The sequence below is a fragment of the Salvelinus namaycush genome, chromosome 1 (assembly GCF_016432855.1).
Source record: "Salvelinus namaycush isolate Seneca chromosome 1, SaNama_1.0, whole genome shotgun sequence".
Taxonomy (NCBI): Eukaryota; Metazoa; Chordata; class Actinopteri; order Salmoniformes; family Salmonidae; genus Salvelinus; species Salvelinus namaycush.
In genome coordinates this window covers 20,840,531-20,868,490 of record NC_052307.1, presented here as the reverse complement: position 1 = coordinate 20,868,490, position 27,960 = coordinate 20,840,531, and the positions used below count along the sequence as shown (strand labels likewise).

Sequence of the window (27,960 nt, the reverse complement as noted above, 5' to 3'; positions counted from 1 at the left end):
GCACAGAGAGAGAGAGGCTATCAATACACAGCAGGCATATCCAGGTAAAACCAGCTTGGTTCTGCACAGCAGGATTAACAAGGTTTTAATTGAACTTTGAAACTGATTTTACATGAAAAGTAAAGGAGACCCCACAGTCATGATTGTTGACGGATGGAGAAGGAGAGGTTGGATGGGGTGGGGGGATAGGAATGATAGTGTAGTATTTTTAGAGTTGGTAAAGATATAATTTGGTATGCTTAAATGTTTGCAGTAAAATATATGAGCAAGTGAGGAGTTTGCAGAATAGAGTATTATAGAATGTGTGTTTGTAGTGATAGGTTTGATTGAGTCAGGGGGGTGCAGAACTGGTTATGATACAGACTGAGGCTTGCAGAGTTGGACATGATAGACAGCGAAAGATGGAATCACTGATTTGAAAGGTTGCACATTAGGGTATGAGAATAACATGTTCATAGGGAGATTACCCTGGGCCCTAGTTATAGCCTACGGTCAGGAAAAACTCCTGGCCCCAGGGGTTTTTCCTGGAGATAGAAAAGTGTAGAATACAGCCCCTCAGGTCCTTATTCTCAGCTCAGGTTACGTCTGCACCAATGTGCTCTTCTGCTCTCTGAAGTGGACGCAAATCTTGACTGATTCAAAGGAGTAAAGGGATCCATTGCTACTGAGAGGACTGATGGTCATCATTGTGAAATGAATGTCATCATGGTGTCTGTGTTTCTCTTTTCTCTGTCTCTCTCCTGATTGTGCTCCTAAGAGAGGAGTAACCAGTGGACGAGGAGGATGTCGGAGCAGCAGAGCGCCCCTGAGCAACTGGCTGCAGGGAAAAGCCAGGGTGGAGCAGGAGCCACTTACAAGGTACTGTATCCTCCCTCTCCCCATCTGTTTCCTGTCTATTTCTCTCTTGTGATGTTTCTCTTCATTTATTTTTCTCTCCTTCGACCCACTTCTGTATTTTCCCACTTCTCTATAAACCCTCTTCCTTAGTCCCCCATATATTTCCTCTCTTTATACTGTAAGCTTGACTTTCTCAATATTAGTATCTTTCCTCCTCTTTCCCCTCTCTGTCTCTCCTCCTCTCTCTGATCCAGGTGGTGCTGTTTGAGTTTGAGAATTTCCAGGGCCGCAAGGCTGAGTTTTCTACTGAGTGTAAAGATGTTTCAGAGAAGGGCCTGGAGAAGGTGGGCTCTATGCTGGTTGAGTCTGGCCCGTGAGTACTGGTGCATTGGTGTCATTCACAGACAGTCATATTCTTACACATACAGAACATGTATTTTCAGGTTCAGGTTAAGTGTTAACTTTTTTTTAAATGATACTGTATATCTGTTACCACATATGGCCAAATACAACGTCATACATGCTGAGGAGAGATATTCTAACTCAGCCTCGTACTTGTCCTCTCTCCTGTCAGATGGGTGGGGTATGACCGCCAGGGGTTTGCAGGTGAGCAGTTTGTTCTGGAGAAAGGCGAGTATCCACGCTGGGACACCTGGACCAACAGCCAGTACAGCTACTCCTTCTGGTCCATGCGGCCTCTCAAAGTGGTGGGTAGCACTCAAACAATGTCTAAACGTACCCCGTGTAGCACAGTTGGTAGAGCTTGGTGCTTGTAATGCCAAAGTTGTGGGTTCGATTCCCACAGGGGTACCGATATGAAAATATATGTTCATCTCAACAGTAATTTATCACCTCAGCAGACGGCTCTCATTGGCTATCTGAATGCTCACTGATTACCTGAAGCCTCTCTCTATCTCAATAATCAGCTCTCAGTAAACATCTTAACACTAAGTGAGTCTGTTTGTGTGTGTGCATATTTCCATTTCTCCTCTTTAGGATAGTGCCGAACACAAGCTCCATCTGTTTGAGAGCCCAGGCTTCACTGGTAGAAAGATGGAGATTGTTGATGATGATGTTCCCAGTTTGTGGGGACATGGTTTCCAAGATCGCGTAGCGAGTGTCAAGGCCCTCAACGGAACGTAAGAGCTCCCTTTCACCCTCTCTCATTTTCTTCCTTTTTCACTTGCTCTCTCTCTCTTCGTCCCCTTTCTGTTTCTCTCATGTCTTACTTCATCTCTCGTCTTTCTCCTGAAAACCTTTAAAAGATGGTCAATTATGCTAACTGTCATATTCTGACGTCTATTTTGGTCCTGTTTCATGGACTCCTTCTCTGTTCCTTTGTTGCAGATGGGTCGGCTACATGTACCCCGGCTACAGGGGGTGCCAGTATGTGTTTGAGTGTGGAGACTTCAAGCACTGGAATGACTGGGATGCCCCTGCACCTCAGATCCAGTCTGTCCGACGTGTGCGAGACATGCAGTGGCACAAGAGGGGGTGTTTCACCGTCCCTGCTCCTGCCCCTGCTCCAGCTCCTGCCCCTGTCCCTGCCCCAGCACCCGCACCCCCTGGACCCCCTGCCGCCTCCGGGGCCAGCTGAAGAGGCTTCTAAACAACTTCCCCCCCAGAGCCTCTTCCATGAGCCTCTTTCTACCATCAGTGCTTTCCCTCTGCCTCACCCTAACCATGGCAAATGCTGCTCCTGCTTAGTGAGGAGAAGTGCTATATATGTTTCAGTGGCAAATAAAGTTTGTTTGACCAGAAATGTATTGTGTTTGTTTGTTGCTGCTGTTTCTATTGTTGAAATCCTTGGGTTTGTCAGGTGTAGGGTTGCAACATTCTGGTAACTTTATAAAAATGCCCAGTTTTTCAAGAAATGCTGGTTGGAGGATTCTGGATTTCCTGCTTGTTTCCTCCTCATTCTGAGAATCCTGGGAATTTGGGGGAAATTACTGGAATTTTGCTAACCTAGTCAGCTGTGGAGTTGGTTGAGTCACCAATAACAATATTACTGTAGATTATTGTTGCCAAATTACACAGACAGTCATAGAACATATTTAAATACAAATTCAACAGTAGGCTTTAGTTACAAATCTGACTCATAGATTAGTTTCGACATAGATGCCTCTTCAAGTCTTATTTCTACATTAGTTTTCCACAGCTTTTGTTGAAGTCATAGAGGGATATACTTTTTAAGTCTTAATGACAGTTGACAGGGGAATTCTGGCATGAACAACACATGGTATGTTAGAAGAAAGCTTTGATCAACATCTCTCTGGACATGCTGATGTCACGTCATCTCATTTACATCTCATCTCCACATTTCCTCAGCTGGCCATCACTGTCTTGAAATAGTGTTGTGAAATGCTCTTGATAAAAAAAGTTAAATAGCCTATGTCAACAACGAGAATACATTTAATTGAATCACACCAAGAATAATGTCTCAAGTTCCAATCTTTATTCAATGCACCTCAAAGATGGAAACAGGAGGGGTAAAAACTTGGAGGCTGGGAGTGTACTAAAGTAATCGATAAAAGTTATTCTCCTTCATATACAGTGGGGCAAAAAAGTATTTAGTCAGCCACCAATTGTGCAAGTTCTCCCACTTAAAAAGATGAGAGAGGCCTGTAATTTTCATCATAGGTACACTTCAACTATGACAGACAAAATGAGGAAAACAAATCCAGAAAATCACATTGTAGGATTTTTAATGAATTTATTTGCAAATTATGGTGGAAAATAAGTATTTGGTCACCTACAAACAAGCAAGATTTCTGGCTCTCACAGACCTGTAACTTCTTCTTTAAGAGGCTCCTCTGTCCTCCACTCGTTACCTGTATTAATGGCACCTGTTTGAACTTGTTATCAGTATAAAAGACACCTGTCCACAACCTCAAACAGTCACACTCCAAACTCCACTATGGCCAAGACCAAAGAGCTGTCAAAGGACACCAGAAACAAAATTGTAGACCTGCACCAGGCTGGGAAGACTGAATCTGCAATAGGTAAGCAGCTTGGTTTGAAGAAATCAACTGTGGGAGCAATTATTAGGAAATGGAAGACATACAAGACCACTGATAATCTCCCTCGATCTGGGGCTCCATGCAAGATCTCACCCCGTGGGGTCAAAAGGATCACAAGAACGATGAGCAAAAATCCCAGAACCACACGGGGGGACCTAGTGAATGACCTGCAGAGAGCTGGGACCAAAGTAACAAAGCCTACCATCAGTAACACACTACGCCGCCAGGGACTCAAATCCTGCAGTGCCAGACGTGTCCCCCTGCTTAAGCCAGTACATGTCCAGGCCCGTCTGAAGTTTGCTAGAGAGCATTTGGACGATCCAGAAAAAGATTGGGAGAATGTCATATGGTCAGATGAAACCAAAATAGAACTTTTTGGTAAAAACTCAACTCGTCGTGTTTGGAGGACAAAGAATGCTGAGTTGCATCCAAAGAACACCATACCTACTGTGAAGCATGGGGGTGGAAACATCATGCTTTGGGGCTGTTTTTCTGCAAAGGGACCAGGACGACTGATCCGTGTAAAGGAAAGAATGAATGGGGCCATGTATCGTGAGATTTTGAGTGAAAACCTCCTTCCATCAGCAAGGGCATTGAAGATGAAACGTGGCTGGGTCTTTCAGCATGACAATGATCCCAAACACACCGTCTGGGCAACGAAGGAGTGGCTTCGTAAGAAGCATTTCAAGGTCCTGGAGTGGCCTAGCCAGTCTCCAGATCTCAACCCCATAGAAAATCTTTGGAGGGAGTTGAAAGTCCGTGTTGCCCAGCAACAGCCCCAAAACATCACTGCTCTAGAGGAGATCTGTATGGAGGAATGGGCCAAAATACCAGCAACAGTGTGTGAAAACCTTGTGAAGACTTACAGAAAATGTTTGACCTCTGTCATTGCCAACAAAGGGTATATAACAAAGTATTGAGAAACTTTTGTTATTGACCAAATACTTATTTTCCACCATAATTTGCAAATAAATTCATTAAAAATCCTACAATGTGATTTTCAGGATTTTTTTCCCTCATTTTGTCTGTCATAGTTGAAGTGTACCTATGATGAAAATTACAGGCCTCTCTCATCTTTTTAAGTGGGAGAACTTGCACAATTGGTGGCTGACTAAATACTTTTTTGCCCCACTGTACTATTATTATCATCATAATATCATATTTTAATGGTTAAGAACCACAAATCCACAATCAATCAGACAATTAAACTTTATTTAATTTGGCAAGTCAGTTAAGAACAAATTCTTATTTACAATGACAGCCTACCGGGGAACAGTGGGTTAACTGCCTTGCTCAGAGGCAGAACGACAGATTTTTACCTTGTCAGCTCAGGGATTCGATCCAGCAACATTTTGGTTACTGGCTCACCGCTCTAACCACTAGGCTACCTGCCGCCCCAAGGGTCCTAACAAGGATCCTATCATGGTCAAACACTTATCAGGGAGTGTTACACTTATATGCTGATAGAGGGGAGACCAGCCCCTCAGTGCCTTAGTTGGGTCAGTCTTCTCATTCTCTGAAGCTTGGACAGGTGAAGCCTGCATCGATGTGCTCTTCTGCTCTCTGAGATTTGACTGATGCAGTGGGGAAAAAATAAAAATTTATTGTGAGAGTATTGATGGCCATCATGGTGAAATGTTTAGGTTCAATTACATCTCATAATAGTTATGTCTGTATGAAATGTGTTATGATAGAGTAGGGCCAGGATTAATTCAGATTACTCTGCCGTAAACGACAATCACATATATTTTCATTGCTTTTGTGTGTTGGATGTGTAACTGCATTGTAGCTACCAAATTGGTGGGAGGGTGCTCTTGTTGTCATTCACGAAACTACACCCTTCCCAGAACGAGAAAGTGTTGGCTTTATAGAAATATTATCCTGTATGCTCCTCAGCATTTTTACTAATGCGATTTCTATGCTTTCAATGGCAATGTCTGCATAGGTATAACGCCGGGAGCTGCTTGTGGATTTGACAGCTCCAACGCAGTTATACCTCTGTCACCCCCTAAAGCAATGATAAACTATGCTATTATTGGTTACCACTGGTGAAAACTGATCTGATTGAATCCTGGGCCTAGACACAACAATTATATTGTGGGCCTGTGCTAACTGTATACAGTATACAGTGCATCCGATAGTCACTCTGACAGAGCTCCAGAGTTTCTCTGTGGAAATGGGAGAACCTTTCAGAAGGACAACCATCTCTGCAGCACTCCACCAATCAGGCCTTTATGGTAGAGTGGCCAGAAGGAAGCCACTCCTCAGTAAAAGGCACATGACAGCCTGCTTGGAGTTTTCCAAAAGGCACCTAAAGGACTCTCAGTACATGAGAAACAAGATTGGTCTAATGAAACCAAGATTGAACTCTTTGGCCTGAATGACAAGCGTTACGTCTGGAGGAAACCTGGCACCATCCCTACGGTGAAGCATGGTGGTGGCAGCATCATGCTGTGGGGATGTTTTTCATCGGCAGGAACTGGGAGATTAGTCAGGATCGAGGGAAATATGGGAGCAAAGTACAGAGAGATCCTTGATGAAAACCTGCTCCAGAGCGCTCAGGACCTCAGACTGGGGCAAAGGTTCACCTTCCAACAGGACAAAGACCTTAAGCACACAGCCAAGACAACACAGGAGTGGCTTCGGGACAAGTCTCTGAATGTCCTTGAGTGGCCCAGCCAGGACTCTTCTGCAGAGAAGAATGGGAGAAACTTCCCAAATACAGGTGTGCCAAGGCTGTAATCGCTGTGAACCTGTTTTTGCTTTGTCATTATGAGGTATTGTTTGTAGATTGATGAGGGGAAAAAACTATTTCATTCGTTTTAGAATAAAGCTGTAACGTAACAACATTTTGAAAAATCAAGGGATCTGAATACTTTCCGAATGCACTGTACTTTGGCAACCGATACATGTAACCGATACACTGTAATACCTCCACTGTATTCACATCCTACCATACCCTTGTCTGTACATTATGCCTTGAATCTATTCTTCCACGCCCAGAAATCTGCTCCTTTTACTCTCTGTTCCAAACACACTCGACGACCAGTTCTTTTACCCTTTAGCCGTACCCTTATCCTACTCCTCCTCTCTTCCTCTGGTGATGTGGAGGTTAACCCAGGCCCTGCAGCCCCTAGCTCCACTCCCATTCATCAGGCGCTCTCATTTGTTGACTTCTGTAACCTTAAAAGCCTTGGTTTCATGCATGTTAACATTAGAAGCCTCCTCCCTAAGTTTGTTTTATTCACTGCTTTAGCACACTCCGCCAACCCGGATGTCCTAGCCGTGTCTGAATCCTGGCTTAGGAGGGCCACCAAAAATCCTGAAATTTCCATCCTTAACTATAACATTTTCCGACAAGATAGAACTGCCAAATGGGGCGGAGTTGTAATCTACTGCAGAGATAGCCTTTAGAGTTCTGTCATACTATCCAGATCTGTGCCCAAACAAGTCGAGCTTCTACTTTTAAAAATCCACCTTTCAAGAAACAAGTCTCACACCGTTGCCGCTTTTTATAGACCCCCTTCAGCCCCCAGCTGTGCCCTGGACACCATATGTGATATGATTGCCCCCCATCTATCTTCAGAGTTTGTACTGTTAGGTGACCTAAACTGGGACATGCTTAACACCCCGGCCGTCCTACAATCTAAGCTGCCCTCAATCTCACACCAATTATCAAGGATCCTATCAGGTACAACCCTAAATCCGTAACTATGGGCACCCTCTTAGATATCATCCTGACCAACTTGCCCTCTAAATACACCTCTGCTGTCTTCAACCAGGATCTCAGCAATCACTGCCTCATTGCCTGTGTGTGTAATGGGTCTGCGGTCACCCTCATCACTGTCAAACGCTCCCTAAAACACTTCAGCGAGCAGGCCTTTCTAATCGACCTGGCCCGGGTATCCTGGAAGGATATTGACCTCATCCCATCAGTAGAGTATGCCTGGTTGCTCTTTAAAAGTATTTTCCTCACCATCTTAAATAAGCATGCCCCATTCAAAAAATGTAGAACTAAGAACAGATATAGCCCTTGGTTCACCCCAGACTGCCCTTGACCAGCACAAAAACATCCTGTGGCATTCTGCATTAGCATCGAATAGCCCCCGCGATATGCAACTTTTCAGGGAAGTCAGGAACCAATATACTCAGTCAGTTAGGAAAGCTAAGGCTAGCTTTTTCAAAAAGAAATTTGCATCCTGTAGCACTAATTCCCAAAAGTTTTGGGACACTGTAAAGTCCATGGAGAACAAGAGCACCTCCTCCCAGCTGCCCACTGCACTGAGGCTAGGAAACACTGTAACCACCGATAAATCTACGATAATCGATCATTTCAATAAGCATTTTTCTACGGCTGGCCATGCTTTCCACCTGGCTACCCCTTCCCTGGCCAACATCTCAGCACCCCCTGCAGCAACTTGCACCAGCCCCCCCCCCCCCCCCCCCCCGCTTCTCCTTCACCCAAATCCAGATAGCTGATGTTCTGCAAGAGCTGCAAAATCTGGATCCCTACAAATCAGCTGGGCTAGACAATCTGGACCCTCTCTTTCTAAAATTATCAGCCGAAATTGTTGCAACCCCTATTCAACCTCTTTTTTGTATCGTCTTTGTATCCTCCTTCTTCAAACGGGGAGAAACTCTAGACCCAAACTGTTATAGACCTATATCCATCCTGCCCTACCTTTCTAAAATCTTTGAAAGACAAGTTAACAAACAGATCACCAACCATTTCGAATCCCACCATACCTTCTCCGCTATGCAAACCGGTTTCCAAGGTCCTAAACGATATCATAACCGCCATCGATAAAAGACAGTACTGTGCAGCCGTATTCATCGACCTGGCCAAGGCTTTCGACTCTGTCAATCACCGCATTATTTTCGGGAGACTCAATAGCCTTGGCTTCTCAAATGACTGCCTCGCCTGGTTCACCAACTACTTCTCAGATAGAGTTCAGTGTGTCAAATCGGAGGGCCTGTTGTCCGGACCTCTTACAGTCTCTATGGGGGTGCCACAGGGTTCAATTCTCGGGCCGACTCTTTTCTCTGTATATATCAATGATGTCGCTCTTGCTGCTGGTGATTCTCTGATCCACCTCTACGCAGACGACACCATTCTGTATACATCTGGCCCTTCTTTGGACACTGTGCTAACAAACCTCTAAACGAGCTTCAATGCCGTACAACACTCCTTCCGAGGCCTCCAACTGCTTTTAAATGCAAGTAAAACCAAGTGCATGCTCTTCAGCCGATTGCTGCCCGCCAGTGGCGTGCCGTGGGCCTGGGGCCTGGGGCCTGGGCCTTCAGTGAGGTACTACACAGTCCCACCCGAATTAATCCACCTCATTATGATGCCATGGCTCTAGACACTATACATTTAGACAGAAACGCAGTAAACCAGGCGTTGCGTCACCTTGAAATTGACAAATTGACATTTTTGGGTAAACAGTGTTTACCCAAAAACATGACACAATCAATGAGTCTTTTCAATATTTCCCTTCACCTTTTCATTGTGCAGCTCTGTTGCCCTGCGCGCTTGTTCTTTGAGCTGTAGATCCACTCCGGTGTCCCCAAAAGTTTTCAAAAGCACCATTGCTTGTTAGTGCCCAGCCGTACTTTGGTGTCTCGTTGCTGCCTTGGTTAGACAACTCAAGTTTGCAAAGCCAGTGTGGCTCCAAACACCAAATCGATCACTTGCAAATAATAGGCATTCCCAGCAGTACAGTTTGCAGTGCTTCTCGGAGCCAAGGAGCCTGTGAGCCATTGACAGCGCTCGTAGTTGAAACTTTGAAAGTGGCGAGCGAACGAAGCCCTTTCCCGCCTGTGACAGGCTTTGTGGCGTCGGGCGACCTCTCCTTACAATGTCTTTTCTTGAAAAGTTCGTCTTGAGAATGGCGTTATAATTATATCCTCGACCAAATCGATATCTTCTCCTCCTTCCGCCATTGTGGGTTGAAAAAACAGCTTAGCAGTACGCAAATTAATTCGTTTATCAAATTCAGTTTCCTAGATCTCCATAGGACCTGCCTCTCAATATTGGTAATCCAATCAAAAGACGTGCACGCACTACGCCTGCTAGCTGGCTCCTGTGTAACACTGGAGCCAGCCAGCAGGCGTACAATAGCCAACTCTAAAGCTGATTGGTTGACACTAAATTTTCATTTCCATTCACTATAAGCTACAAGCGCCCGCACTGTTGATTCTGAAGGCCTGAGGGCAGATTTTAGACCCCTGGCAACACATGATGGCTGAATATGATTGGATAAAAGATCTAACATAAAGACCAGCCCTCCAAATCTCAACCTGGGGCTGGAAGCAGTGCAACCAAGAGGAAAGCTATGAAATGAAGAGTATAACTCTTACTCTGGGGAATAATTTAATACATATTTGTGGGAAAATATATTTTAAAAAAAATTATATTCTGATGATGTTTAGGCCAGCAAAGAAGGCCTTGCAGGCCCTGACGGCCCACCACTGCTGCCCGCACCCTCCTGCTCGACTAACATCACTACTCTGGACGGTTCTGACTTAGAATATGTGGACAACTACAAATACCTAGGTATCTGTGTAACGGATGTGAAATGGCTAGCTAGTTAGCGGGTACGCGCTACTAGCGTTTCAATCAGTTACGTCACTTGCTCTGAAACCTAGAAGTAGTGTTGCACCTTGCTCTGCAAGGGCCGTGGCCTTTGTGGAGTGATGGGTAACGATGCTTCGTGGGCGACCGTTGTTGATGTGTGCAGAGGGTCCCTGGTTCGCGCCCGTGTCGAGGGGACGGTTTAAAGTTATACTGTTACATTGATGCTGTTGACCCGGATCACTGGTTGCTGCGGAAAAGGAGGAGGTTGAAAGGGGGGTGAGTGTAACGGATGTGAAATGGCTAGCTAGTTAGCGGGTACGCGCTACTAGCGTTTCAATCAGTTACGTCACTTGCTCTGAAACCTAGAAGTAGTGTTGCACCTTGCTCTGCAAGGGCCGCGGCCTTTGTGGAGAGATGGGTAACGACGCTTCGTGGGCGACCGTTGTTGATGTGTGCAGAGGGTCCCTGGTTCGCGCCCGTGTCGGGGCGAGGGGACGGTTTAAAGTTATACTGTTACATCTGGTTAGACTGTAAACTCTCCTTCCAGACTCACATTAAGCATCTCCAATCCAAAATTAAATCTAGAATCTGCTTCCTATTTCGCAACAAAGCATCCTTCACTCATGCTGCCAAACATACCCTCACAAAACTGACTATCCTACCAATCCTTGAATTCGGCGATGTCATTTACAAAATAGCCTCCAACACTCTACTCAGCAAATTGGATGCAGTCTATCACAGTGCCATCCGTTTCGTCATCAAATCCCCATATACTACCCACGACTGCGACCTGTATGCTCTCGTTGGCTGGCCCTCGCTTCATATTCGTCGCCAAACCCACTGGTTCTAGGTCATCTATAAGTCTTTGCTAGGTAAAGCCCTGCCTTATCTCAGCTCACTGGTCACCATAGCAACACCCACCCGTAGCACGTGCTCCAGCAGGTATATTTCACTGGTCACCCCCAAAGCCAAAACTTACTTTGGCCGCCTTTCCTTCCAGTTCTCTGCTGCCAGTGACTGGAACGAATTTCAAAAATCACTGAAGCTGGAGTCTTTTTTCTCCCTCTCTAACTTTAAGCATCAGCTGTCAGAGCAGCTTACCGATCACTGTACCTGTACACAGCCAATCTGTAAATAGCACACCCAACTACCTCCTCCCCATATTGTTACTTATCATCTTGCTCTTTTGCACCCCAGTATCTCTACTTGCACATCATCATCTGCACATCTATCACTCCAGTGTTAATGCTAAATTGTAATTATTTCACCTCCATGGCTTATTTATTGCCTTACCTCCCTACTCTTCTACATTTGCACACACTGTACATAGATTTAACTATTGTGTTATTGACTATACGTTTTTTTATGTGCAATTCTTGTTTTTGTCGCACTGCTTTGCTTTATCTTGGCCAGGTCGCAGTTGTAAATGAGAACTTGTTCTCAACTGGCCTACCTGGTTAAATAAAGGTGAAATAATAAAAATATCTATAAAAGAACATGCACAGAGTTTCTAAACCCATAGGCCAACATCGCAAGACTTCCGGGAATGATCAAGCACACCAGGGTCCTCATTTATAAACAGTGCATACAGTTGAAGTCGGAAGTTTACATACGCCTTATCCAAATACATTTAAACTCAGTTTTTCACAATTCCCTGTCTTAGGTCAGTTAGGATCACCACATTACTGTAAGAATGTGAAATGTCAGAATAATAGTAGAGAGAATGATGGGCAATGACCTCAAGCATTCTTCCAAAGTTGTGGCAAAATGGCTTAAGGGCAACAAAGTCAAGGTATTGGCTTTGTTGTCCTTAAGTGTAAAAAAAACAGAGTTTAAATGTATTTGGATAAGGCGTATGTAAACTTCCGACTTCAACTGTATGGTGTAGGTGTAACTGAGTCAGGTTTGTAGGCCTCCTTGCTCGCACAGGCTTTTTCAGTTCTGCCCACAAATTTTCTATAGGATTGAGGTCAGGGCTTTGTGATGGCCACTCCAATACCTTGACTTTGTTGCCCTTAAGCCATTTTGCCACAACTTTGGAAGAATGCTTGAGGTCATTGCCCATTTGGAAGACCCATTTACGACCAAACTTTAACTTCCTGACTGATGTCTTGAGATGTTGCTTCAATATATCCACATACTTTTCCTGCCTCATGATACCATCTATTTTGTGAAGTGCACCAGCCCCTCCTGCAGCAAAGCACCCCCACAACATGATGCTGCCACCCCCGTGCTTCACGGTTGGGATGGTGTTCTTCGGCTTGCAAGCATCCCCCTTTTTCCTCCAAACATAACGATGGTCATTATGGCCACAGTTCTATTTTTGTTTTATCAGACCAGAGGACATTTCTACAAAAAGTATTATCTTTGTCTCCATGTGCAGTTGCAAACCGTAGTCTAGCTTTTTTATGTCGGTTTTGGAGCAGTGGCTTCTTCCTTGCTGAGCGGCCTTTCAGGTTATGTCGATATAGGACTCGTTTTACTGTGGATATAGATACTTTTGTACCTGTTTCCTCCAGCATCTTCACAAGGTCCTTTACTGTTGTTCTGGGATTGATTTGCACCTTTCGCATCAAAGTACGTTCATCTCTAGGAGACAGAACGCATCTCCTTCCTCATCGGTATGATGGCTGCGTGGTCCCATGGTGTTTATACTTGCGTACTATTGTTTGTACAGATGAACGTGGTACCTTCAGGCGTTTGGAAATTGCTCCCAATGATGAACCAGACTTGTGGAGGTCTACAATTGTTTTTCTGAGGTCTTGGCTGATTTCTTTTGATTTTCCCATGATGTCAAGCAAAGAGGCACTGAGTTTGAAGGTAGGCCTTGAAATACATCCACAGGTACACCTCCAATTGACTCAAATGATGTCAATTAGCTTATCAGAAGCTTCTATAGCCATGACATCCTTTTCGGGAATTTTCCAAGCTGTACATTCAACTTAGTGTATGTAAACTTCTGACCCACTGGAATTGTGATACTGTGAATTATAAGTGAAATAATACGTCTGTAAACAATTGTTGGAAAAATGACTTGTGTCATGCACAAAGTAGATGTCCTAACCGACTTGCCAAAACTATAGTTTGTTAACAAGAAATTTGTGGAGTGGTTGAAAAACAAGTTTTAATGACTCCAACCTAAGTGTATATAAACTTCCGACTTCAACTGTACATACAAACTACACCCCAACGAGTGTGGGTGACAGTTGTCATGCAAAAGTTGGCATTTCAAGAAATGCAACTTGATATGAGAATGTGCTCACCTCCCAGCTAACTTTAGACCATGAGTACACACATGTGCTAGTGTATTGCAAGCTGGAAAGTACACTGAACAAAAATATAAACGCAACATGTAAAGTGTTGGTCCCATGTTTCGTGAGCTGAAATAAAAAATCACAGAAATGGTCCATACGCACCAAAAGCTTATTTCTCAAACTTTTTTTGCAGAAATGTGTTTATATCCCTGTTAGTGATCATTTCTTCTTTACCAAGATAATGCATCCACCTGACAGGTGTGGCATATCACGAAGCTGATTAAACAGCATGATCGTTACATGGGGGGGGGACTCATTCTGTAATAAAGCCTTTTTGTGGGGAAAAACTAATTCTGATTGGCTGGGCCTGGCTCCCCAGTGGATGGGCCTTGCTGCCAAGTGGGTGGGCCTATGCCCTCCCAGGCCCATCTATGGCTGCACCCTTTCCCAGTTATGTGAAATCCATAGATTAGGGCCTAATGAATTTATTTCAATTGACTGATTTCCTTATATGAACTGTAACTCAGTAAAATCTTTGAAATTGTTGCATGTTGTGTTTATATTTTTGTCCAGTATAGGTATTTTGTGCCAATTGGGGTATTATGAAAAGCTATTTACCAAAGCAGGACATACAAAACCAATAATCTAAAAATAAACGAAATACTGAACAACAATTTGCTTGTTCACGCAGGCAGAGTTGTATGACATGTATGGCCTATGCCAAGTTTATAAATCTCAATATTTTTGTACATGTGCAAACTTTTCAGAAATGGTGCATGCAGAAATTTTGTATGAGATCCACCTGAAAAACGCCCATCATTCACCTTTTAAGGTGACAATGACGCCCTTATTTTCTGTTTTCTTTTAAAGTATTGGAATTAGGCCAATTCAGTAGGCCTATCTAAAGGACATATCAATGGTGTACTTGACCAAATGTTTTCAGAGATGTTGGCAGAATTTTTCATGAAAGGTTCTTTGTCCATAAAATGAAGTGGGCAGAGAACAAACCCCTCTTCACATTATTTAAGATAGAATTTAAATATTATTTTGAAATTATGTAAAAACAAAAATCAATACGCACCATAAAACGTTTTGACAAATTGGCAATTTATCTCGATATGTAATACCCCTTGTCTGTTAGGTTTAGGTACTTTTCTTTGTATTTTTTGGTTTTTGTATTTGTTTTGTTCATAATAATACATTTTTAAAGTATAAAATCATTTTGGCAGAATGTTTCCTTTTGCAGTGACATTTGTTGTAGCATATCTGACGTTTCTGAAAGACAAAAACAATTGCAAATTGTTGTGGACCTGTAAGTAGATCGTTTAAATTCAAAAATGTTTTGCATTTACCTAAATATAGGCTACTACACTGCCTGAGAATTATGAAACAATGTCTACTCAGGAAAAAAATAAGAAAACTAGGCTACAGTAGGCCAATTTACAGTGGTAGCCTACACACTTCATTGCAAAATATCAACCATCTGTCAACCTGTTAAATTCTACTGTATGTTATAAACCGTGTTCCTTTTTGGAAATAGATTCCAATTTTTTATTATTTTAGAGTGTAAAGATAAAACAAATACATTTTTTCGCTCTTCTCACGAATGACAAATTACTACATCTTGTTATTATATTTAGCTACCTGTTTTGTTATGAATAAGAGTGTCATCATATTTTCCTGCACAAGGTTAGTCTACTTTTGCCTTCTTGCCATGCAAATTTTATTCTAGGTTGAAGATTGAAATGGGGCAATGATTTAAGTAGATGGTCAATGTCATAGGATCTCCATCTTGGATTCAGCCCATACAGGCCAAGGGTTGTGTAAATAGCTTTGAGTGCCAATGTACTTTTCCAATTGAATAAACTACATTTCAACCACATATCTCATTGTGCTCTATTCATTTCCTCATTTCAACACAACCACGAAAATCCTAACCCTAAGCCACCTTTATCCAGTGCGATGCAATGCATTTGATTCTATTCACAGCACATGTTCTTCTATCTGTGCACTAGGCCTATCTCTAATTCCTCCAACCACGGGCCTACCCCTGCTCCATCTAACTACTCTGCCACGTTCATCACCTCTAACTCCAACCAACTATAATTTCTCCATCCAACTATATTTACTTCTACCAATTTACAGAATGATCTACATTCAACAAGTGAAATGTACTCCAGTTACTGCATCCAACTAGTGAAACACTCAGCTCTCTTGTTGACAGCTCACATTGGTGTGCAACTCTGCTCTTCTCCTGCCAGCAGCAGGAAGTTAGCTTGGCATGTCAACATTTTTGTCAGCTTAGTAGATATGACCTCTGGATGTTTAAGCTTCCATATGTGGCAATGATAGGAAAACTGTTATATTATACCTTGCATGCACTTACAATAAATGCTCGCCAATAGAAAGCATTGCCAATAACGACCCAATTGAATACTATGTTAACCATTATTCCTATGTAAGAGTAAACAGAAATATACTAGATTTTGTGAGTTAAATCAGTCCCTTTCTATCAATTTGGCACTCTCCCTCCTCTCTATCATCCTATCTCTCTCCCACTCTGGTGGTCCAGGCATTCAGGCAGCTCTCATTGTAAGTGTGGGACTCTTGGCACAGGTTGTGCTGAATCATGTGGATATCGAACAATGACCGGCTGGATGAAATTGACAAGTAATGAAATAACTTTGAGGGGGAGTGAGAAGGGGGGCCAGACAGAGCAGTGACCCCACAGTCCGGTCTGCTCAGCCTATTGCATGCTGATCTGGAGGGTGGCTTGGACACAGAGGAGTGTTGGCAGAGTTTCCACCCCTGAGCGCACCGTATATATTGAGCCCAGCATGCCATCCCAAACACACTGGCACAGACAGGTACTGGTAAGAGATTCACGACCGTCGCTCTCCACATTATTTTATTTTATTACTATTTTTATCCAACTTTGTCTACTTTTTAAAATTCAAACATCACTTTGAAGTTAATTTATTTAACATGTTGGGGTAACACACTTCTTTGTCGTTCACTATACATAAAACTATTTAACTTACAACAAATAGATTACCATGAGGATCGTTGTCAATTTCACATTATGCGCAAATATTTTTTAAGGAGGAAAAGGGGTGGGGACTTTTGTTTACATACATGAGAGAATCAGTTTTGTGCAGAATTTAACAGCAGATTTTCTGGCACTATTGTTTCATTACTTTTTCCAATATCCTATCAAACTGTAAACTACCCATTGGAATATAAACATTTTCAATTGGTCTACTGGACCCTAAAAATATATGTTTTGCGCTCCATAATTTCTCCTTTATCTCTGTACAGTTTCATCATCCTGTTCACTATGGCCACAGACCACCAGAACCCTGCATCCAAGCAGCAGCAGCCAGGCACCAGTGCTTTCAAGGTGAGGGGGAGAGGGAGAGAGGGGGAGAGGAGGAGGGGGCAAGAGGATGGCAGGGCAGGCTAGAGGATGGGCAGGGCAGAGGAAGGGCAGGGCAGATGAGGGCAGGGCAGAGGAAGGGCACAGCAGAGGAGGGCAGGGCAGAGGAAGGGCAGGGCAGATGAGGGCAGGACAGATGAGGGCAGGGCAGAGGAATGGCAGGGTAGAGCAGAGGAATCGCAGGGCAGAGGAAGGGCAGGGCAGGGCAGAGGAGGGAAAGCAAGAGGAATGGATAATGGTGGGGCACGGTGGATCAAAGACAATGAGACACTGTGGGATTGTTCGAGGCAAAAGTTACACAGTATTCTACATAATTTCCTTGTACAACTTGAAATGCCATCAGGCCGAGCATAGCAAGGAGACCTAAACATCCATGTTGTCTCTCCTTGTCTTCCACAGTTGATCATCTATGAACAGGAGAACTTCCAGGGGCGTTGCCATGAGCTGACTGGTCCCTGTAACGACCTCCAGGAAGCAGGCGTGGAGAAAGTGGGCTCCATACTGGTGCTGTGTGGACCGTGAGTGTGGCTCAGAGATAGTATGATAGAGAGAGGGAAAGAGAGGGAGTACGAGTGAGACAGAGGGTGGGAGTTAAACAAAAGAGAAAGATAGAGACAAAAACAATAGGAGTTAAATAGTGGTGTGTGTGTGTGTGTGTGTGTGTGTGTGGGGGGGGGGGGGGGGGGTAGATATAGTGTGATTATCAAACAATAGAAAAAGAAAAGGGATGGCTGATAGGACAAATGAAAATGGTTCTGAACAAAAAAACAATCACTTCCAAACCATTCCGTAACACAAATATATTCACTGCATTGTGCACAAGGCACAGTATGTTCTGTTCATACACCTTCCATCTTGTTTTTGTCATCCTTCACTTCCCCCCTCAACCACCGTGTGCCCTCCTTACCTTGACTTGTCTGTGCTTCCTCAGATGGGTGGGTTACGAGCAGGCTAACTGTAAAGGGGAACAATATGTGTTTGAGAAGGGGGAGTATCCTCGCTGGGATTCCTGGACCAACAGCAGACGTAGCGACAACATCTTTGCATTCCGCCCCATTAAAGTGGTAACGCAGCACACCTTCTCTACTACAACACAAATCAGCCATTTTGTTCAGCCTTTTTGAAGGTTCTCTGTGACTGTTTCTTATGGTGTGTTTTCTATTCTCCTCACAGGACAGCCAGGAGCACAAGATTGTCCTTTATGAAAACCCCAGTTTCGCGGGGAAGAAGATCGAGATCATAGATGATGATGTCCCCAGCTTCCACTCACATGGATACCAAGAGAAGGTCACCTCTGTCAGAGTTCAGAGTGGCACGTGAGTCTGTCCGCCAACAGAATAATTCTGTTACAGCAATATCTGCCCCAACATTACCATATCATATTGCCATTTTCTCCTAATCACGTGTTGATCTTATCTCCATGGCTTTCTTCTCTAAATACTTTTCTCATTTTTTTCTCTCCCATTCCCTGACTCTCACACCTTTGCTGGTTGTGTACCAAGTTGGGTGGGGTACCAGTATCCTGGCTACAGAGGCTATCAGTACCTGTTTGAGAAGGGGGAATACAAGGACTGTGCTGAGTTTGGTGCCCAGTTCCCTCAGATCCAGTCCGTCAGGCGCATCCGAGACATGCAGTGGCACCAGAGGGGAGCTTTTCACCCTGTCGCTGGCGCCAACTAAGCTTCTATGACTCTTTCCTGCACCAAGCCCTGACCCCTACAATCCTGCTCCTTCCCATACCCCTCTCTCCATCACCTACTCAAAATTGCATTTTGATGCCTATTGCCATTGTTTCAGTAGCACAATCTTTTAAAGCAAAATAATAAATCCTTGTTGCTTATCGTTCAAGTGGTCATGTGACTCAACTGTGTTTTCACCTCTACACATTTCCTCCTGTATTGTTTATCTGAACAGACAGTTACCCTTTCAATTACTGCGTGACAACAGCATCTAACGTGTTTCAGACCTAAATATGTAGATGGAAGAGTGATTGGATGATGAGTAATTTTAATGGTATTAAATACACTACCGGTCAAAAGTTTTAGAACACCTACTCATTCAAGGGTTTTTCTTTATTTTTACTATTTTCTACAATGTAGAATAATAGTGAAGACATCAGAACTATGAAATAACACATATGGAATCCTGTAGTAACCAAAAAAGTGTTAAATAAATCAAAATATATTTTATATTTGAGACTCTTCAAATAGCCACCCTTCGCCTTGATGACAGCTTTGCACACTCTGTTTCTTGCTTTGCTATTAGGAACATGGCATCATTGAAAGGAGTGATTTCTGGGGTAGTATGGAGATGGAGCAATTGAAGTTGAAAATTCCTTGTGTTTGTGATGCCCACCGTTTGGTGCGACGCAATCCTGGTTGTGAGCGTGGTGAAACAGACACTGTCAGTTCTTTTGAGTTTTGAGTCAGAGTTTTTACCCGACAAAGTCATGTTACGATATAGCTTGTTAGAGCTTTTGTGCCGAATCCACTGGGCTGTTTCAGGTGCAATGTTTATGGTCATGTCGCAGCAGTTTGTAGAATGGAGATTTCAAGATGTGGGAAGTCTGCAGGGCGGCATGGGATAGATTGTGTAGATTCGGTGGATAAAGTTGTGTGTCAACTGTAGGGGTGCCCATGTTGCTGGGGATCGGAAGTGTCCAGTGCGAGAGAGGCAGGTTGAGGTGGTTAGAGTCAGAGTAGTGCAGAGGCAGTGAAGAAAGTAGAGGAGGATGGGTTAAGGGTGCAGGTTCCAGTAGTAAATCTGTGTCAACACAGAGGGATATGCCAACAAGTGATATATGCTTCAGTAAGGTTGTCTTCTTGGCGTTCATAGCAACGGTTATCAACAGTACTGCAGAAATGGAACGTAAATCCCCGAAAATACATGTTGTGGTGGCAGCTGCAGAGAAGTATTTGGGTATACGAGATTTGACTTCAGAAGAGTTACAGAGTGTATTGAGTGGTGGTGTCCCGTCCTCCCTGGCCATTGGCATGGTGCAGGAATAGTGGGTTTTTAATGAGTGTTGGGTGTGGTGCACAGGAGGTTGGTGGCACCTTAATTGGTGAGGACGGGCTCGTGGTAATGGCTGGAGCGGAATCAGTGGAATGGTATCAAATACCTCAAACAGCCATTATTATTAGCCGTCCTCCCCTCAGCAGCCTCCAGAAGTGTAGGGTTAGTTTTCATTTTGTATCACAAAGTATACTGGATTTATATTATAGTCCAGTTGGGGGCGGTAACGCAACATATTGGATGCCAGCCGCCGTTAAACTCCAAAGAAGAAGAAGAAGATGACGACTACGAAGATTACGTAGCATTGATAAGATATTATGCCCGCGTTCAAAAAAATTAGAAAAGAGGTCAACTCATGACGTGAGTGACCGTTCAAATCGTTTTTTCCCAATTTTATTTTAGTTCCCAGTTGTTTTAAACCCACAGAAGTCAGAAGTCGAAGATTTCCGAGTTCCCAGTAGTTTTTAACGCGGCATTTTTAAAAACAAGTTTAGACATGGCATTAAAACACGAGCTCAAGAATCGAGCACCGCTAGAGGCGAAAGATGCCAGTCATTTGTAGCAGCTGAGAAGAGTGCAGTGCTGAAACGTCCAAAGACGGCCCATTCCTTGTGCAAAGAGTGCTTCTTCTGGGCCTTTGAGGAGGAGGTGCATCAGACAATAATATCAGCGCAGCTCTTCAAAGATGGAGAAACTGTGGGCATTGGTGCCTCTGGCGGGAAGGATTCCACTGTGCTGGCACACCTCATGAAGGTCCTAAATGAGTGCTATAACTACGGCCTGAAACTACTGCTGCTCTCAGTGGACGAGGGCATGACGTGTTACCGTGATGACTCCTTGGAGACTGTGAAGAGAACCAGCAGCAGTATGAACTACCTCTGAAGATTGTGTCCTATGAGGAGCTGTATGGCTGGACCATGGATGCCATAGTGAAACAGATCGGACTGAAGAACAATTGCTGGGGAGCCATGATGCTGAAGGTTGATAAGATATGTACAGGTAATGTACAAGACAAATTTATTTGTTATTGAGCAGGCTTATTTTATCTATCTTCTTTCAGGTGTGTAGCCTAGTTTAAACAGTCCTTAAACAGTCCTGTGGCTACATCTACAGCCAGGCGCTGTGTAAGTCCTGTGTTCTGTTGGAGGGCCTGAACCGTGGCCTGCCTAGACTAGGAATCGGCAAGCACCACCGCCTCCACAGGAAGATCCTCTCACAGCAGCCTTTGACCCAGGCACAGGAGAGGAAACTCAAGGCTGTGGACTTCTGAGAGGCGTATAGGCAGAACGTCTCAGGATCACCTCCACTGTTTCTGTGAAGTTACACCTTGAAAAGAGTAACCGAAGATGCCTCACAACCAGATGTGGAGTTGTTTTTAAGTTTTAGCTTGGAATTGAAGTAGAGACGTTACGTTGCCTCTAACAAAAGAGTAGCCAGCATTTCCCCTTTTCAGCCACTGAACAATGGGGAAGTGCTAATGATTAAAAAGGTCCTCCTTGCAGTTGCTGGAATCCAAATGTAATTTACATTTGGCTATGTGGTCAGTTAATTATGAAACCTCTGACAGCTGATGATTGAAATACAAGCGTATTTTGTGCGGTATCTGTATAATAAAGCTATTCAACGTTTGCATGGCCTCTATTGATTTTAATATGAAGAATTCTTACACGTACTTGTGTTAGGATGACATTTTTCACAAATTGGAAAAAAGCCCAAGCTGAAACATTTTTTTAGGTATGAAAATCATTTTCGTTATTGAGGTGGAATTGACCTACGCTGCCTTGTAACTAATAAAACATATAGGTAGGTGTAGCTGCTGTAAATTGTGTAAAAATGTTTCTTCGTCAATCGCGGTTACACTGTTTTCATATAACAATGTTTATTTTAGGCAGCCTGTCCACTGAGGTTTAAGTACGAGCCTGTCTGATATACAGTAGTAGGGTATTTTGTATAAATTTAGTTCACTCGCTAGAGGCCGCCCTTTATCAAAGTTATTTTAACAACCCGGTGTTCTCTTCATGTCGGCGTATGTAGATGCGCGTGCTCGTCGCTGTGCGGTCATGTATTGTACTTCCCAACCAACTTCAGCACAGTGAGTAAACTAATTGAGATTTTGAGAGGAAATCACGGACATCGAAAAACATTTTAACTGGTGAAGCCAGTTCTGGAAGTATGGACGATTTAGGTAAGTTCAAACCGTGTCCTTTTCTAATCTCAGCCTTTTTCTATTTAGCATAGCGGTAAGTATGGGTGGAGAGAAAATAATGTATTTCGAGGCGCCGGAAATTTCAAGGTCTTGGGATAATCGACGGCCTGGGATTTTTGTAAATATATGAAGCCAACAGGGAGAGTTGGTTTAAAGTTTAAACTACGTACAAAAGCTTCGAATTAAACATTGTTTATGTTTTCATGTCGGATTTCCCTCCTTCGAACTGAATAATAACAAGTAATCTCGTTAGCTTTAAAAATAAAACTAAGAATTTTATGCAAACATTTTAGCAAAAGTCCGTCTGATGGTGTCAACATTGTTTGTATAAAAACGAGATTCCACCCATATTGATTGACTTTACCATCGTAGGCCTAAAAGTTATGGGCGTATTTTTTTTATATTTTTTTTTTACTACAACTCGGTCTCATTGCAGTTGGTACAGATGCTTGAAGTTGTCCAAAGTAACACGGAGCAAGTTTGTAACGTTATAGCCTTTTATGTTCAGTGTTATGCAGACGTTCTAAATGGCGACACAATCTCGATATAAGAAAAACATGTGAAATGTCATAAATTGTGTATGTCTGCCTCTTTGAATTTTAATCAAGCCCATTGTCATTTATTGTACGGCAAATATGGTTGTGCCTTCTCCACAGGCATCCTGCTCAAATTAGATTTACTCACTTTTAATGGCAACATTCATGGCATATGAGTGAAACTAAATATTTACTTATTATATAGTGGTTGGATCCCTACTTATATTTGGTTGTCTCTGACTTTATTTCTAGTGGTAGTTCTTCTGTGCTGATTAGGCCTAGTGTCGTCTCTGTTTTATATATTGGTCTCATGACCACTGTCCAAGGCTATCCAGCTAACAATTCTAGGGAGAGAATTTTTGTAATGTTTCTCTATCCAGTTTTCCGTTAATTAAATTAACATTTTATTTATGTTAGCAAAAACCTTCTGACCACCTTTTTCAGCATATTTTGGTGTTAGGCGAAAATTCCCTTAATGTCAAATGGAACTTCTCTAGAATGTGGTTACAATGTTCTCATTAATGTCGTTTTCTGAGGGTTAGGAGAATATTACACCAAACATACATGGCCATGTTCTCAGAATACAAGATAATAATGTATTAGACACGTTTGATAGGAATGTTGCAATAAAATTCCTGCTTATCAGTCGCCTGATGTTCCCGTTCACCTGGAATGCATTTCAATTAACAGGTGTGCCTTGCTAAATGTTAATTTGTGGAATTTCTTTCGCTCTTAATGCGTTTGAGCCAATCAGTTGTGTTGTGACAAGGTAGGGATGGTATACAGAAGACAGCCCTATTTGGTAAAAGACCAGGTCAATATTATGGCAATAACAGCTCAAATAAGCAAAGCGAAACGACTGTCCATCATTACTTTAAGACATGAAGATCAGTCAATCCAGAAAATTTCAAGACCTTTGAACGTTTCTTCAAGTGCAGTCACAGTCACCATCAAGTGCTATGATGAAACTGGCTCTCATGAGGACCGCCACAGGAAAGGAAGACCCAGCGTTACCTCTGCTGCAGAGGATAAGTTCATTAGTTACCAGCCTCAAATTGCAGCCCAAATAAATGCTTCACAGAGTTCAAGTAACAGACATCTCAACATCAACGGTTCAGAGGAGACTGCGTGAATCAGGCCTTCATGGTCAAATTGCTGCAAAGAAACCACTAGTAAATAACACCTATAGGAAGAAGAGACTTGCTTGGGCCAAGTAACACAAGCAATGGACATTAGACCGGTGGAAATCTGTCCTTTGGTCTGATGAGTCCAAATTTGAGATTTTTGGTTCCAACTGCCATGTCTTTATGAGATGCGGAGTAGGTGAACGGATGATCTCTGCATGTGTGGTTCCCACCGTGAAGTATGGAGGAGGAGGTGTGGCGGTGCTTTGCGGGTGACACGGACAGTGTTTTTATATAGAATTCAAGGCATACTTAACCAGCATGGCTACCACAGCTTTCTGCAGTGATACACCAACCCAATCTGGTTTGTGCTTAGTGGGACTATCATTTGTTTTTCAACAGGTCAAAGACCCAACACACCTCCAGGCTGTGTAAGGGCAATTTGACCAAGAAGGAGAGGGATGGAGTGCTGCATCAGATGACCTGGCCTCCACAATCCCCTGACCTCAACCCAATTGAGATGGTTTGGGTTGAGTTGGACTGCAGAGTGAAGGAAAAGCAGCTAACAAGTGCTCAGCATATGTGGGTACTCCTTCAAGACTGTTGGAAAAGCATTCCAGGTTAAGCCATTTAAGAGAATGCCAACCGTGTGCTACGCTGTCATCAAGGCGAAGGGTGGCTACTTTGAAGAACCACAAATATATAAAATATATTTTGATTTAACACTTTTTGTTGACTACGTGATTCCATATGTTATTTCATAGTTTTGATGTCTTCACTATTATTCTACAATGTAGAAAATAGTAAAATGAAAGTAAAACCCTTGAATGAGTAGGTGTGTCCAAACCTTTTACTGGTACTGTATATAAATACATAAAATATAATTTGGAACTTGTAAAATACTATTAATGATATTGTAAACATACTGTACTCTAGACTTTATTGATGTATGGGTGAAATGAAAAGTATTGTTATCTCTGCTTTGCCTAGCCCCATTGAAATAAAGATTCACTATAAGTAAACTATTTTCTTTGTTGTACAATGTAATTGTTGTGGTAGTCTTAAAGTAAACCATCTTCATTATCACAGTGGCACCTCCAAGTGCTACTCAGACCTGGGAGAAAAGTATTTGGCATTGAACTTGGTGGTAGTAGTTTGTGATGGGACACTTCGTTAAAAAAATAAAAACAATCTCCTGCTTCTAGACATTTCACCACCTAGATTACAAGGGTTGGATTTGCACTAAACCATTTCATGTCATGGTAAGGCATGTACAAAATCATACATCGTCCACTAGTATAGTTTTTAAATTGAGAACATATAGCTGAACAATTTGTAAACAAAGCTATTCTGTGGTTCCAAACTCTCAGTCCTCAAGTACCGCAAACAGTACAGTTTATTGTAGCCCCGGACTAACACACCTATTTGAACTAATCATCGGGCCCTCTGAGTTGAGTCAGGTATGTTTGTTCGGGGCTACAGTAGAAATATGTGCTGTTGGGGGTACTCAAGGACTGGAGTTGGGAACCACTGCTGTAGGCCTATGGCTGCATTGGAGTTGCATGCCATTATCAGCTGCAAAATGGGTTCACATGGCTGATATCCTGAAAATTATTTTTTAAATAAAATTATTATTAAACTAATTGGAGCGCTTATGACTGAACAAAAAGGTACTGTTCATTTGAGAATACAACACAGAAATAGACAAATTAGAGACAGATTCCCTTCCCCTCTTTATTGCAGGATTTGGGATCTGTGATTTGTATCATCCAATCTAACTTTATTTGTCACATGCCCCGAATACGACAGGTGTAGACCGTGAAATGCTTACTTACAAGCCCTTAACCAACAATTTAGTTCAAGAAATAGTTACCAAATACACAACAGTAAAAAATTATAAAAAGTAACACATTACAATAACGAGGCTATATACAGGGGGTACCGGTACCGAGTCAATGTGTGGGTGTACTGGTTGGTCGAGGTCATTTGTACATGTAGGTAGGGGTGTAGACACTAGTTCGCCTTGAATAATAGTTAACAATTTAACACAAGTTTCAACACTTAACTTCAAAGAATCAACACTTTTATATTTCAAAGTGTACAAGTAAGCTAACTCATATGTAAAGGTTAGACATTTTATTAACAAGTAGGCTATTATTATTACTAAAGCATCATTTTCAGGTGAACAAAAAAAAGTCAATACTGGAGGTGGCCAACCTTGCTCCCCCGGATCAGCTGTTCCGGACAACTGTGTGATCACGCACTCCATGCCGACGTGAGTAAGACCTTTAAACAAGTCAACATACACAAGGCTGCGGGGCCTGAAGGATTACCAGGACGTGTGCTCCGGGCATGTACTGACCAACTGGCAGGTGTCTTCACTGACATTTTTAACATGTCCCTGATTGAGTCTGTAATACCAACATGTTTCAAGCAGACCACCATAGTCCCTGTGCCCAAGAACACAAAGGCAACCTGCCTAAATGACTACAGACCCGTAGCACTCATGTCCGTAGCCATGAAGTGCTTTGAAAGGCTGGTAATGGCTCACATCAACACCATTATCCCAGAAACCCTAGACCCACTCCAATTTGCGTATCGCCCAAACAGATCCACAGATGATGCAATCTCTATTGCACTCCACACTGCCCTTTCCCACCTGGACAAAAGGAACACTTATGTGAGAATGCTATTCATTGACTACAGCTCAGCGTTCAACACCATAGTACCCTCAAAGCTCATCACTAAGCTAAGGATCCTGGGACTAAACACCTCCCTATGCAACTGGATCCTGGACTTCCTGATGGGCTGCCCCCAGGTGGTGAGGGTCGGTAGCAACATATCTGCCACGCTGATCCTCAACACTGGAGCTCCCCAGGGGTGCATGCTCAGTCCCCTCCTGTACTCCCTCTTCACCCACAACTGCATGGCCAGGCACGATTCCAACACCATCATTAAGTTTGCAGACGACACAAGTGGTAGGCCTGATCACCGACAACGATGAGACAGCCTATAGGGAGGAGGTCAGAGACCTGGCTGGGTGGTGCCAGAATAACAACCTATCCCTCAACGTAACCAAAACTAAGGAGATGATTGTGGACTACAGGAAAAGGAGGACCGAGCACGCACCCATTCTCATTGACGGGGCTGTAGTGGAACAGGCTGAGAGCTTCAAATTCCTTGTCGTCCACATCAACAACAAACTAGAATGGTCCAAACACACCAAGACAGTTGTGAAGAGGGCACTACAAAGCCTATTCCCCTCAGGAAACTAAAAAGATTTGCCATGGCCCCTGAGATCCTCAAAAGGTTCTACAGCTGCAACATCGAGAGCATCCTGACTGGTTGCATCACTGCCTGGTACGGCAATTGCTCGGCCTCCGACCGCAAGGCACTACAGAGGGTAGTGCGTACGGCCCAGTACATCACTGGGGCTAAGCTGCCTGCCATCCAGGACCTCTACACCAGGCGGTGTCTGAGGAAGGCCCTAAAAATGGTCAAAAACCCCAGCCACCCCAGTCATAGACTGTTCTCTCTACTACCGCATGGCAAGCGGTACCGGAGTGCCAAGTCTAGGACAAAAAGGCTTCTCAACAGTTTTCATCCCCAAGCCATAAGACTCCTGAACAGGTGATCAAATGGCTACCCAGACTATTTGCATTGTGTGCCCCCCCCCCTTCCCGCTGCTACTCTCTGTTTATGCATAGTCACTTTAACTATACATTCATGTACATACAGTTGAAGTCGGAAGTTTACATACACCTTATCCAAATACATTTAAACTCAGTTTTTCACAATTCCTGACATTTAATCCTAGTAACAATTCCCTGTCTTAGGTCAGTTAGGATCACCACTTTATTTTAAGAATGTGAAATGTCACAATAATAGAGAAGAATTCCCAGTGGGTCAGAAGTTTACATACACTCAATTAGTATTTGGTAGCATTGCCTTTAAA

At 43.2% G+C, this 27,960-nt stretch overlaps 3 protein-coding genes and 1 pseudogene across 3 annotated transcripts in view; all 4 read left to right on the top strand.

The window, feature by feature from the left end:
- Nucleotides 1-783: 783 nt before the first annotated feature.
- On the top strand, nt 784-2,496 carry LOC120054340 (beta-crystallin B3-like). The gene is made up of 5 exons (XM_039001754.1): nt 784-858; nt 1,092-1,210; nt 1,412-1,544; nt 1,834-1,976; nt 2,185-2,496. The coding sequence occupies exons 1-5, from the start codon at nt 784-786 to the stop codon at nt 2,432-2,434; spliced, it is 720 nt and encodes a 239-aa protein (XP_038857682.1). The 3' UTR covers nt 2,435-2,496.
- A 14,529-nt stretch (nt 2,497-17,025) lies between these two features.
- LOC120050936 (beta-crystallin B2-like) lies at nt 17,026-18,804 on the top strand. The gene is made up of 5 exons (XM_038997481.1): nt 17,026-17,088; nt 17,524-17,642; nt 18,056-18,188; nt 18,298-18,440; nt 18,627-18,804. The coding sequence occupies exons 1-5, from the start codon at nt 17,026-17,028 to the stop codon at nt 18,802-18,804; spliced, it is 636 nt and encodes a 211-aa protein (XP_038853409.1).
- Nucleotides 18,805-19,645: 841 nt separating this feature from the next.
- LOC120050929 lies at nt 19,646-21,409 on the top strand (annotated as a pseudogene).
- An 805-nt stretch (nt 21,410-22,214) lies between these two features.
- LOC120062735 (paxillin-like) overlaps nt 22,215-27,960 on the top strand; it is a 32,310-nt gene continuing 26,564 nt past the window's right edge. The window contains exon 1 of the mRNA XM_039012833.1: nt 22,215-22,324. Within this exon, the coding sequence (XP_038868761.1) occupies nt 22,312-22,324 (13 nt within the window). The 5' untranslated portion in view covers nt 22,215-22,311. The remainder of the gene's footprint in view (nt 22,325-27,960) is intronic.

Coding starts and splice junctions, on each gene's coding strand:
- LOC120050936 (XM_038997481.1), top strand. CDS start 17,026: ATGGCCACAGACCACCAGAACCCTGCATCCAAGCAGCAGCAGCCAGGC. Junction 17,643..18,055: donor ATACTGGTGCTGTGTGGACC/GTGAGTGTGGCT, acceptor GTGCTTCCTCAG/ATGGGTGGGTTACGAGCAGG. Junction 18,441..18,626: donor GTCAGAGTTCAGAGTGGCAC/GTGAGTCTGTCC, acceptor TTGTGTACCAAG/TTGGGTGGGGTACCAGTATC.
- LOC120054340 (XM_039001754.1), top strand. CDS start 784: ATGTCGGAGCAGCAGAGCGCCCCTGAGCAACTGGCTGCAGGGAAAAGC. Junction 859..1,091: donor GAGCAGGAGCCACTTACAAG/GTACTGTATCCT, acceptor TCTCTGATCCAG/GTGGTGCTGTTTGAGTTTGA. Junction 1,977..2,184: donor GTCAAGGCCCTCAACGGAAC/GTAAGAGCTCCC, acceptor CCTTTGTTGCAG/ATGGGTCGGCTACATGTACC.